The following is a 13353-nucleotide window of genomic DNA, read 5'->3' as shown; positions in this document are numbered from 1 at the left end:
TCTGGCAACAGCAATCAGAGAAAGTTGGAGCCAGATTGATGAAGAGTACTGTTTGTCACTCATTAAGTCCATGCCTCAGAGACTGCAAGCTGTTATAAAAGCCAGAGGTGGTGCAACAAAATACTAATGATGTGTTGGAGCGTTCTTTTGTTTTTCATGATTCCATAATTTATTCCTCAGAATTGAGTGATTCCATATTTTTTCCCTCTGCTTGGTCTAAAAAAGTAACCGTTACTGACTGCCACAATTTTTTTTCCTGGTTTCTTATAGTGTTTCTTAAAGCCAGAAAGTTGCCATTTGAAATGACTAGTTTTGTGTCATGTCTGTGATCTGCTTTTTTTCTACAAAATTAAACAACTGAATGAACATCCTCCGAGGCCGGTGATTCCATACTTTTTGCCAGGGGTTGTATGTTCTGACTTTGGCAAGTTGTTATTTTAGCTGTCTATCAAATCATTAGAGTTAAAAGCAAATAATAAATATGAGCTCATTGTGCCGACCGTCAGCTTTAATCTGGCAGTAATTACAGCACCTATTGTATGTGTCCAGTTCCCCGTTCTTACTGAAACAAAAGTAAAGTTGGCCACTGTGCTGTTTCATGGTCAGGTGTGCCTTACTTCCTCATTATTTCACTGAACGTAAGAGGCGCAGAGTTCATATCAAGTATTTAATATACAGTAGTGTTCAGAATAATAGTAGTGCTATGTGACTAAAAAGATTAATCCAGGTTTTGAGTATATTTCTTGTTGTTACATGGGAAACAAGGTACCAGTTGATTCAGTAGATTCTCACAAATCCAACAAGACCAAGCATTCATGATATGCACATTGTTAAGCCGTGATCACAACCTGCCGTACTTGCACGTGCGTGCAGTCTACTTGCAAAAACGTGGGCTAAATTTGGAGATCCATACGTCGTAAGTACTGCCTCAGTAGGAATTTAGGAGCACGCAGACACATGCAGACACGCCATAGAGGTTTTAGTGCATGCAGAACATTCGCTGTGCTCAGGCTGCGGATTCACCAGCAGTACAGATGACGCACGTTGTGAGCACTACCTCAGTACGGATTCAAAGCAGCACATTTTCATTCAATTACTATTGAATTAACCAAATCCGTACGGAGGCAGTAGGCTACTCACCACATACTATGGAATTAAATTGTAGGTATCAGATCTTGAAGATTGTGATACACATAAACTTGGACTTTATTTCCAAACTTCAGCAACACAGACACTCCACACCTTCAGTCTGATAACTAGCTGTTAACAGTTACAGCTGATAACTAGCTGTAACTTTGAGGCAAGTAAACACTCGTACAACTGACCGCTGCAGTCTGGACATGCTCATGCATCGCCGACGCCGAAAAATACCTGCCGCTCTGGTCCCACTCATAACACACACATCAAAAGAAAACTGTCTTTATCCTTACACTCCTAGAGATGTGTGTTGAATGTACTCCCTCTCTCCTCTTGCTACTGCCTCCGTACATTTTCACAAAAACGTAGTGGCCGTGGCATCCGCAGAAAACATACGGCGAAAAAAAAAACGCACAGTGGGTTGTGACCGGCACTTTAAGGCTATGAAATTGGGCTATTAGTAAAAAAAAAAGTAGAAAAGGGGGTGTTAATTTTGTTGGTTTGGAGTCAAGATTTTGCTTGTTTACTAGTGTGCTTGGGGTCGTTGTCTTGTTGAAACACCCATTTCAAGGACATGTCCTCTTCAGCATAAGGCAACATGACCATGAGTATTTTGACATAAGCAAACTGATCCATGATACCTGGTATGCGATATATAGGCCCAACACCATAGTAGGAGAAACATGCCCATATCATGATGCTTGCACCACCATGCTTCACTGTCTTCACTGTGAACTGTGGCTTGAATTCAGAGTTTGGGGGTCATCTCACAAACTGTCTGTGGCCCTTGGACCCAAAAAGAACAATTTTACTCTCATCAGTCCACAAAATATTCCTCCATTTCTCTTTAGGCCAGTTGATGTGTTCTTTGGCAAATTGTAACCTCTTCTGCACGTCTTTTATTTAACAGAGGGACTTCTTGCAAATAAATTAGCTTCACACAGGCGTCTACTTACGGGTAACTCCAGACTGTCTTTGATCATATTGGAGCTGACCGCCTTTGCCATTCTGGTTATTCTTCTATCCATTTTGATGGTTGTTTTCTGTTTTCTTCCACGCGTCTCTGTTTTTTTTTTTTTTTTTTTTTTTTTTTTTTTTTTGTCGTCCATTTTAAAGCATTGGAGATCATTGTAGAATGAACAGCCTATACTTTTTTGCACTTGTGTATAAGTTTTCTCCTCTCCAATCAACATTTTAATCAAACTACGCTGTTCTTCTGAACAATGTCTTGAACATCCCATTTTCCTCAGGCTTTCAAAGAGAAAAGCATGTTCAACAGGTGCTGGCTTCATCCTTACATAGGGGACACCTGATTCACACCTGTTTGTTCCACAAAATTGATGAAATCACTGATTGAATGCCACACTACTATTATTGTGAACACCCCCTTTTCTACTTTTTTTTTTACTAATATCCCAATTTCATAGCCTTAAGAGTGTGCATATGAATGCTTGGTCTTGTTGGATTTGTGAGAATCTACTGAATCTACTGGTACGTTGTTTCCCATGTAACAATAAGAAATATACTCAAAACCTGGATTAATCTTTTTAGTCACATAGCACTACTATTATTCTGAACACTACTGTATATCTGGCTGTGAAAGACAAAAGCCACCAAATTGTCCAGTTATTTTTCATTATGTAAAAATCAGAGGCCACAAGCACAAACCTCTGCAAATCCTCTAGTTTTTGAAGTAGTTTTGCTCCAGTTAAAGCTGGCGTGCAGTGAACACATATGTTTTATAGTGTGTTATGATTGACAGTTAAAACATTTTTTTTAATTCTGTGTTTTGTCATTAGTACCCATAATACAACATATTACTGCACAACCATATACACATGAAATCACTGGAAGAATTCTGGTTTGTGTCACATATTCAGTGCTAATGACATGGCTATCCTGAGATCGTCAAACGCTGGAGGACTGTCTGTCTGCAAGGCACATTACAAATTTTGTTCAGTGCATTTCTGCTCAAATACTCAAGGAAAGAACAGAACTAACTCCAAACAAAGAGCTCACCACCAAACCAGAGCTCTGCATAGCCCAGCATAGCAATATGTTGCAATATAGGTCATGACAAAAGGCTGAATGTCCAAATGTCCAAATAAATATGGACCTAATTCTAAGTTGCAGTTGATATTCAAAGATTCGAGCTCGTTTGTAGAAGTGGACCAGGTCAGTCGTGAATGAAGCACACCCTCACAGTGTCGTGCACAGCTGTGCTCGTGTCACCACGCACTGTACTGTAAAAGTGGGTTGTCCCTTCACACACACACACACACACACACACACACACACACACACACACACACACACACACACACACACACACACACACACACACACACACACACAATGCAATGTGAACCTCCATCTGTAGCCTGGTGGAGAGAACAGAGCGGCTGGAGGGAGGCTGTGATGATTCATAGATGCGGTGTGTGACTGTGTGACAGCTCCAGCTTTGTTCTGAATTTATGGAACACTACAGCCGTACTACACACACACGCACGCACACACACACAGAGTGCATACACACAGTGCATACATTTTGGCCTGTCTGCCTTAAAGCTCTCATTGTGTGTTGGATCCTATCAGCAAGGTGCTGCTGCCAAAACTGATCCAACATCTATGCAGAAATCACACATGATCCCCAACAACATCCAACACACTCCAGCTGCTAATCAAGCTGCTTTTTTTCTTGACTTAATTCTTTTTGGAATTCAGTCAGAATCCTCCCTCTGTCAATGCACGGTCAGACGCACTTCCTCTTTCTCCTCCTCCTCCTCTTCCCACCCCACAGCCCTCCGTTTCATCAGACTCTGCCTCTGTGCAAGCAGCAGTTCTGCCGGTTGCCATGGCAACACTTCCTCCTGCCCTGAGTGTGTGTGTGCATGTGAATGTGTGTGTGGTCTCGCTACATGAGTGGGTCCTCAGTGTGCACGTGTGACAGCGTGAATAGACAATGAGCAAATGAACACACAACACACGCGTGTTTGTGAAAGAGGCGCAGTGTCGGCCGGCAACACGCTGCAAAGAATAGTAACTAGTAACCAGGCGGCGTAGAATCTCCCCACATGAGGCCGGGTGGAATTTAAAGTGTCAGATGATAAACAGGATTAGAGATGTTTCTGATTGGCTAGTGTGTGCTTGCAGATCTCCTGCTGGATGTGGCTGTCTTTTCCACTCGGACAGGTTCCCGCTCCTGGAGAGCAATATCAGCTGGAGCAGCCTCATTATGAGACGTGAACCCCCTGTGAGTGGGGTGTGGGTGTGGGTGTCAGCACAGAGATTAGCCCTGCAGCAGTGTGAAATAAACCCACGCTCTGAGGGGATTTACATAAAGACAGTCCATCATTATTCTGTTCCCACATCAAAGAACTTCCTTCTTCAGTTTACAGACATGCGTGGGTCCACAAGGATGTTCCTCAGCATGTGATCTATTGTGGGTGGAGTTATACGGCCCCACCCAGTACCAATTCAGATTAAACAGATGCCACGGCACACATGATGCTTCAGATATGAAGTAGTTTATAATCTTACATTGAAAGGAACAGGTCGCTTTCAGGGGCAGATCAAGTTTCAGGTGAAGGGGGCATGGGTGCTGCCAAAGATTTTGGGCCCCATGAAAAGAAATCTTACTGGGCCACCCCTCATATTATTTTGTCAGTATTATAATTGTATTAGGGGCCTCTCTGGGGCCCTGTCAATCATGGGCCCCTGGAATCCTTATTCTCTCCTTTTTGGCACCCCTGGAAGGGGGCTTGCGTTGGCTGGGTGTGCCTGTTTGCATTTTAAGACAATAGGGTTTTTGTTTTTGTTTGTTTGTTTGTTTTTGCTTTTTTACAATGCCTCATATTATACTGCACCTTTTCACTTAGTCACCTTGCTTTTTTGTGCGGTGGGGGAGGGGCAGTGTGTTAAACTGAATGATGTTACTGTGTACTGCCTTCGCAGTGGGTAGTTTTTGTACTGCTGTACTAGACTTGAATTGTCCCTCAGGAATAAATAAGTTTTGTTAAAAGCTAAATACTGACTCTCTACACAATTTTAATTTTAAACACTGGAAACCCTCTAATTCTCTATGCAGCAGTAGTTGTCAATCAGCATTTTCCCACATTTTATTACATCTTTGGTCAGTACCTCAAGGAAGGTGGGGTTACACCCCCCCACCCCACTAATCCCACCACTGGCTTTAGACTTCACAATTGCATGCGTATGTGACCTCCTACCTTCCTCCTCACTCGAGTCTCTCTGTATATACACGGGGGGCGCTGTGGAGGACGACCCCACTGTCCCCAAGCTGCTCTTTGTGAAAATGCCACTGATGAACTTGAGCATCTTCCTGTCCTTAGCAGAGCCTCGGTTTCCCTGCTGTGCTTCCCTGGCAAGGCCGATTTCTTCAGACAGGCTGTTCAGATCGCTGTTATCCAGCGTGCGACTTTTACCCTTTCGTGGAGGTTTGGAAACCTGGTTAGCATGAGCAGGCAGCGACGTGGAACCCGTCTTTAGCCGTTCCTTCCTGGGAAGGTCTATCATCATGGCAGCTACTCCACCTCCAATCTCAAGCATTGTTCTGGTCTCATCTTGCAGGTCGCGCCACGCGTCGGGCCTGCTAGCCTCGGCCCACGAGGCCCTACAGGGGCCTGGAGAGCGTGTAGACACACGGCAGTCTTTACGGTCGAGACTCTGGGCTGAAGTAGGACTGCGCTCTCTGCCTTCCCTGGAGTCTCGGCCGCGGGAAGCAGCGCTGCTGTGAGACTTCAGCAGACTCACAGGTCGCTGTCCCACTGGACGAATAGGGAGGCTGGTCCTGGTCGGGGTTCGGATGGAGTCCATCACCACCTCTGTGGGCGGCGTGGTCAGTGACGGCGGTCTGCATTGCTTTGCGTCTGGGGTGGAAAGTGTCTTCTCTGCTCTTGTTAAAGGGGCATCTGCAGACTCTGTCTTCTGAATCAGGGCTCTCTCAGAGGATAGGGGAATTGTGAGGTTGCAAGGTGGTTTGTCGCTTCCTTTACTTGGAAAGATGACAGTTTTGTCTTTCAAAGGGCTTAGAGATTTTCTTTCTCCATCTTTGAGTTCTGTAAACCTGATAGCCTTCACGGCAGCTGCAGCATCTTCAGTACTTTGTGGATGTCTTGGAAGCACACCACCTCCATTCTCAGCCCGTGCAGGAGCCTGACCTTCACCTTCAGCCTCCACTCTCGCCCTGACTCCTTCTCCTGGTCGTCCTCCTGGCTCTGTCCCTGGACCGCTTCCCGCCCCCTGGTTGCTGCTCTTTGCCTCTCCTCCATTCTCCTCCACAGCCTCTACCTTGACCAGGGTGAGGGAGATGAGGTAGGTGGTGCGTTGCTGCAGGGTGCTGCCTTCACTCATGTGGTCAGACTTCAGTAGAAACACGGTGGATGAATGAAACCAGGCACAGCCACATGAACAACCGACGGTTTGCAAACGAATCTGACAGCACCGCAGAGACAAAAAAACAGCACGCAGGGAGATTAAGTTTCTCCTTAGAAAATTCAGCAGGAGAGCAGCTGCTACCTTCACCCATCCCCAGAATCCTTAGTTCTTCCTTTCAGATTTTATTGTCATGCACTGGCTGTAATTTTCATTTTGGAATTCAGGTACAAAAAAAAAAAAATTCTCTACTGCTGACAACCTTCAGCACACTGTCAGCTCTTTTGTTCCTAGAAAATCCATCTTCTGCATCCGCCAGCAGCTACTCAAGCAAATAAATCGTCATTATTGTTCCCGATGCCTCGTTCCTGATTGCAATTATTTACTTGACCTGATTTTTACGTGCACCACCCCCCGTCTGACATGACCATCAGTCTGGATTCTTCACTCTTCTTGTTCCAGAGCAAAAATCATCATTCAGTTCAGCAAAACAACCTCCCCGCATTATACGTCATCAACAACGTGACAAAGAGCAGCTGTGAAATGAAAAAAAAAAAACAAAGATTCATTTTAAAGAATGATCACTGTCGCCCCCTAAAAGCAGCATGCACACCTGGAGCCGTGTGCAGTAGTCCAGTGCGTATCACAGCTTCTCATTCTGAGCTGCACATGTGTGACGACAGCAGCATCAATTCAGAGCGCACTGTGGCGGGAAGGACATGAAGACAATCAGGATGAGAAGCCAGCAGAAGCCCGGAAAGATACCTGCAGGTGCACGCGTGAGTCAGGGCGCGTCCTCGTGCTGAGTCCCAGATCGCCTGCATCCTCTGAGCACTGAGGGGGGCCACCGCTCAGACACAGGTTCAGCGTGCCTAAAGTGCACGTACATGCACAGCTCTTCTGGCTTCTTCACTGCATCTCCTGCTTCCTCTTCACGCCCCTCCTCATCTCAGTCCACACAATGCAGGAGCAGCCCGCATCCTTTGCCTCCTGTATTTTCTCTCTCTCTCCGTCTCTCCCCTCTGTCAGACTGTGCCGGGTCCCTGCTCTTTATTGCTCATCCCTCCCCTCTTTTGGTGGTGGTGGTGGCGGGGGAGTGCTGGTGATAAAGGAGAACTGCACACAGGCTGGAGTAAATGAAAGGAGACCACAGGAGGAAAGACCAGTGGTAGAGAGGACAGAAGAAGAGGTTAGTCAGGAGTGGAAAGCAGTAAAAAGGAGGGATGTATATTTGTAGGGAAAGAAGACACTCAGGAAAGAGTGATTTTTTTTTCCCCCCCTAAGTGCCTATTGTACTGCTTCCAGGATTGTATTATCAAATCCATCCATCTGTGTGCCTCCGTGTGGCTCCTCCTCAGTAGGAGGCTTGGCTTGTTTGTTGCTAAGGTGTTACAATCTTCCTGGCTCCTGTTGGCACAATCATCACTTCCCTGTCCTTTATTCCTCCTCCTCCTCCGGCATATTGTGTATGGCTGTCGCTCACTGGATGTCAGTGTATGGAAATGGTGTTTGTGTCTCAGTGTCACTGTGTGCATGTGTGAGGGGAAGGATTCTTATTGATCTGCAGCCTATTGGCTGCTTCAGCATGCGGTCATTAGCAGAAGAGGGTAAACTGTGGACTCACAGCATGTAATCAGCTGCTGCATGAAGGCCTGGGAACATACTGGACATCAAGAGCTGGGCCACAGAATGACAAAACTACCAGTTTAGCAGAGCTGATTTTGTGTTGTGCTGATACGTCCACATTATGTGGGGGAAAAATAAGGGTATTATTCAACAAGCTAAGACAATCAAGTACTGTATGTTAAACAGATATTAAAGTTTCCTCCAGAAATACCCCAAACAATTTGAGATAATGTAACCTCAAATAAATAAATTAATAAGGCAGCATGGTGGCCCAGTGGTTAGCGCTGTTACCTCACAGCCCAAAGGTCCTGGACTCGCTTCCCACCTGGTTTTCTGTGTGGAGTTGTTCTTCCCGTGTTCATGAGGGTTTCCTCCAGGTGCTTCGGCTTCCTCCCACTTCCAAAGACAAGCATGTTAGGTGAATTGGGAAGTTGAAATTGACCATAGGTGTGAATGTGTTTGCCTGTCTATATGTGGCCCTGTGATAGACTTGCATTATGTCCAAGGTGTACCTCACCTCTCAACCTATGAATGCTGGGCTAGGCTCAAAGTCCTCTGTGACCCCTAAAACTGTACGGCCTTTCAAATTTTTAATTTTTTTTTTTCTTTGGCACCACTATAATTTTATTAGCCTTTAAATAGGGGATTCATAATATGACATTGCAAATATGATGGAAAATTGCAATGTCTAGAAAAAATTAATAATTATTTCCCCTGAGGGGGGAAATTTAAAAACAACAGACAACGTTGAAGTATTTCTGGTAGTGAAAAATACAGCGATGTCATAGATCACATGGAGGCTTCCCCTGACTTGCAAGAGGGATGCTGGGAAGTACATGGTGACAGCCAATCAGAGTAGAGCTGCACAGTGATGTCTGCTGGCTGCTCTCTTGAATAAAATAATCCAACATGGAATAAAAAGTTCCGAAACTGCTGATTTCTATATGAATCTCTTTCTCATAGGGTTGGGTATCGAGAACCATTCTTTTGAGTATCATTAAGAAATGATTCGATCCACCGATATCAATAGCCTTTTTGCTTAATGATTCCCTTATTGGTCCTTCAGAGCAGCCGTTGTTTTTGAGGGTGTTTGTCGGGAAAATGATCATTCCTATACGTTGATTACAGACCCTGCAGCGGCTCTGTAATCAACTGCTTCTGCAGCGCGACACCACTTTGAAGCTTGAACCAATGAAGCAGTGCTTCGATTCACTGGCTCGTGGTTCTTTGATTCGCTGCTCTTCAGAAATGGCAAGTCCGTTTCTTAACCCCTCTCAAAGCCATTAAAATATCGTGAGTCATTTTTGTGTGGATTAAAGTTACTAACTGGGACTCATGTCTTGTTGCAGTCAAGAAATGACAATCGTCCTCCGTTCCGTTGGTACAGCTCCAAATGCTGCGCGGCTCTCTGCCGAGACAGAGTCCGGCCAGAATGAATAATTTCAAAACGAATTGCCGCTTTAAATAAAATGACACCTCTTACAAAAGTTGTAATAGAGACAATAAACTACAATTGGCTAAAATGTGTTTTTTTTTCCTCCCAAAATGAGACGTCCTGCATTCTTTATAAATCACTTCCTGACATGCAGCACAGCCAGCTGCAAGAGTTCAACTCAGATGTATGGAAAGACATTCATGTCAATAATGTCTGAAAGGAAATGCTTTTGACAAAAACTACAGATTTTGTTTATTTCTATTTATGTTCAGAGATCAAGGATCCACCATGTAGAGTTTATTATGTCCAAGGTTTAAGGATCCAGTAACCAATTTCATATTAATTTACTTTAAGACTCAATAAAATGTTGTTCATTTTCAATTTAATCAGCTTATAAAGCACCAAATCACAACAAAAGCCATCTCAAAGTGCCTCACATAGAACAATTCAACATAAAAAATTTAAATAAATAAATAAAAAACAAATACATGATTAAAAACAGAAGTAAAAGAATAAAACAGATAAAAATAAAAACTATTCATAAAAAAGAGAATAAAAATAGGCTTTAAGTCTTGACTTTAAAATGCCCATGGACTCTGACTGCCTCATGGTTGCAGGAAGACCATTCCACAGAGCGGGTGCACGATAAGAAAAAGCTCTTTGACCCACTGACATAGAAAATCTGTAAAGCCTACTTTTAGTACACAAAAAATTCACAAGAGGTATCGATAAGGGAATTGATAAGGAATCGGATTGATAAGCGGAATCGATAATGGCATCAATACTGATAAAATCTTATCGATACCCATCCCTACTCATATATTTTGTGAAAGTTAGCAAGAAATACATTCTTCTAAACCTAAAAACACTATTTTTAAAACCAGATAACACCTCTGAAGTGATCTACCAGAGATCTTATGAATGTTACGGCCCACGTACGCGCTTCACACAAGGTCAAAGGTAACTTCTGGTCATTTCAAAACCTCATGCATGTGCACATCCTCCTGCAGATGAAGTTAAAAAGAAACAAAACTTGATATGGAATCCCCCGCAACCAGCTAAATATGTTCTCAACATTAAAAGAAGATGTAATTTTGCAAAGATTTTATAATGCTCGGATTTCAGTAAAAACTAAATTTTGTCAGTTTTAATAGCAGATGAACATTTTCCAAGGTCAAATCCAGTGTTTTCCATTTCTTACCTAGACAGTCTGTCTGTCACAGCTTAGCAGACTGCACATGAAACAGAGAGATCCCACACTTGTGAATGTGAAACAATATGTTTTGTCAGTTTGACCAGAATGTGTCAAATGAGGCTTTTCAGCCGTATGTGAGACAAAAATTTGATCTTACTGTGGAAGATGATTATTTACTTTGGGGATTCAGAGTAATCATTCCAGAAAGTCTGCAACACAGGTTACTTTCAGAGCTACATGACAGCCACCGTGCCATGGAAAAAATGAAGTCCTTGGCTGGAAGCTTATTGTGGTGGCCTTAACTGGGTGAAAATATTGAGAATGAAGTAAATCAGTGTGATATCTGCAAACCTCAGCATAGTGTTCCAGCTACAGCACCAGTGCACACATGGAAGTGGGCATCAGGTCCATGGGAGAGAATACACTTGATTTTACAGAGTCCAAGAAGCAAATCTTCCTTGTGGTGATGGATGCGTTGGCCTGAAATGATCCATATGCAGACTACTACCACGTGCAAAACAATCAAAGTCTCGAGAAACCCGTTTTCCACTTTTGGGTTGCCTAAAGAGGTGATAACTGATAACGGACCTCAATTAATTGCAAGTGAATTTGAGACATTTCTGAAGCTGAATGCTGTTAAGTAAATCAAAACTCCATCCTACCACCCAGCCTCAAATGGATTGGCAGAGAGGCTGGTGCAAAACTTTAAAAAGTCCTTAGCCAAAAGTAGAGCACTTGATGGTATGTCTTTGCAACACTGTATTGCAAATTTCTTGTTTGGTTATTGAAATATGCCACATGTGACACTGGAAAAACACCAACAGAACTGTTTTTGAAAAGACAAGTCCACACCAGGTTATCTTTGCTGACACCAAATTTCTCTCAATTTATCCAGGATCCACATGTTCAGACACAGTCAAATGGGTAGACTCAGGAGTTTCTCTGTGGGATAAGCAGGGCTACAGGGGAAACTACAGGGGAGGAGAGAAATGGGTGAATGATGAAATTACCCAGGTTCTGGGTCCTGTTACGTATTTGGTGTCTGTAAATGGAACTTGTATCAAAAGACATGTGAATCAATTATTGGAGGAAAAGAGAAAGAATGTAAACTCAGAAAACATTGTCAATGATGTTGATGATTTTATTACATCCACCACGGACGTAATAAAATCATCTGCGTTTACTTATTTATTTATCATTTGTCTGTCTCTCTGTCTTTTAGCAGAATTACATCAAAACTACTGCACAGATTTTGATGAACCTTTCAGCACAGATAGATATTAGGCCATGGAAGACTCCATTACATTTTGGAGGTTTCATTTTATATAGGCTTTGAAGGATTATTGTTAGCAGGATTACATAGAAACTACTCCACAGATTTTGATGAAATTTTCAACACAGACGTATCAGGCAATGGAAGACTCCATTAAAAATTTTGGAGGCAATCTGGATCTAGATCCAGATTCTGCATCAAGATTTTCCTTTATATAGGCTTTGAAGGATTACTTCAAAACTACTTCACAGATTCTCAGCAAATTTGCACCACATATAGATATTAGAACATGGAAGCCTCCACTGAATTTTGGAGGTGATCCAGATCCAGATTGGTTGACATCAGAAATCTGTGATTGCTCTTGTCTTGCTTATGATTTTGACAATGGACTGAAAGAGTCAGAGGATGAAACTAAGGAAACTGTCAATGAAGAGACGATTGCGGTTTCCAGTAACGATGTTCCTCAGGGTTTGGTGGACACTAACCAAGCACTGGAAAATCCTGTGGGTACACAAAGAGTGGAGCACCCAAACAGGAAGGTGCGTTCTCCACAACAACACCTGGTCTTGTAAGGGAATGTTTTTGTGTGTGTGTGTGTGTGTGTGTGTGTGTGTGTGTGTGTGTGTGTGTGTGTGTGTGTGTGTGTGTGTGTGTGTGTGTGTGTGTGTGTGTGTGTGTGTGTGTGTGTGTGTGTGTGTGTGTGTGTGTAAAGAAATATATCAATTGTTTCATGTAATGGAAACTGCACATGTACGTGTAGGTACACAGGTTCAGTTTGAATCTACAGGGGATGACTGTCTGAGGGTGCAGTAACTTGTGGTTACCTGCAGGGGCGCTAAGCACCTCTATAAAAGGCTGTGACTGCCAACAGCACAGCGCAGAAGTAGGTGGCAGTCGATGAGACCATTTGGTTGTTTTGAAGCTTATAAATTAATGTTCGCTGTTCCACTGCAAGTTCATCGTTCTTCCTGGGAGTCCAAACATATTTCTGTTGGACACGACAATAGTCTCAATAAACTGGTGGACGACAGTACAAGAAAGTTTTGGGATCACTTTCCACTTGGCCTTTCTGTGTGGGGTTTGCATGTTCTGCCCGTGTTCACAGGGGTTCTTTCTGGGTGCTCCGGCTTCCTCCCCACATCTAAAGACATGCAGGTTAGGTGAACTGGAAACTTGAAATTGACCGTAGGTGTGAATGTGTTTGTCTGTATACGCTGTATGTGGCACTGTGACAGACCGCCGTCCTCTCCAGGGTGTACCCCACCTTATGCCCTATGACTGCTGTGATAGGCT

General features: G+C 43.5%; 1 protein-coding gene across 5 annotated transcripts in view; it reads right to left on the bottom strand.

Moving 5' to 3' along the window:
• agap2 (ArfGAP with GTPase domain, ankyrin repeat and PH domain 2) overlaps positions 1-13353 on the bottom strand; it is a 111156-nt gene that overhangs the window by 60081 nt on the left and 37722 nt on the right. For 3 of the 5 annotated variants that reach the window (XM_034172015.1, XM_034172016.1, XM_034172017.1), the window contains exon 1: positions 5367-7364. The exons of the other annotated variants lie outside the window; for them this stretch is intronic. In XM_034172015.1, the coding sequence (XP_034027906.1) occupies positions 5367-6510 (1144 nt within the window). In that variant the 5' untranslated portion in view covers positions 6511-7364. Of the gene's footprint in view, positions 1-5366; positions 7365-13353 lie in introns of those variants that run through there. 5 annotated transcript variants of the gene reach the window in all.

The sequence above is a fragment of the Thalassophryne amazonica genome, chromosome 6 (genome assembly GCF_902500255.1).
Source record: "Thalassophryne amazonica chromosome 6, fThaAma1.1, whole genome shotgun sequence".
Classification (NCBI taxonomy): Eukaryota; Metazoa; Chordata; class Actinopteri; order Batrachoidiformes; family Batrachoididae; genus Thalassophryne; species Thalassophryne amazonica.
This window is presented reverse-complemented; position numbering and strand designations above follow the sequence as displayed.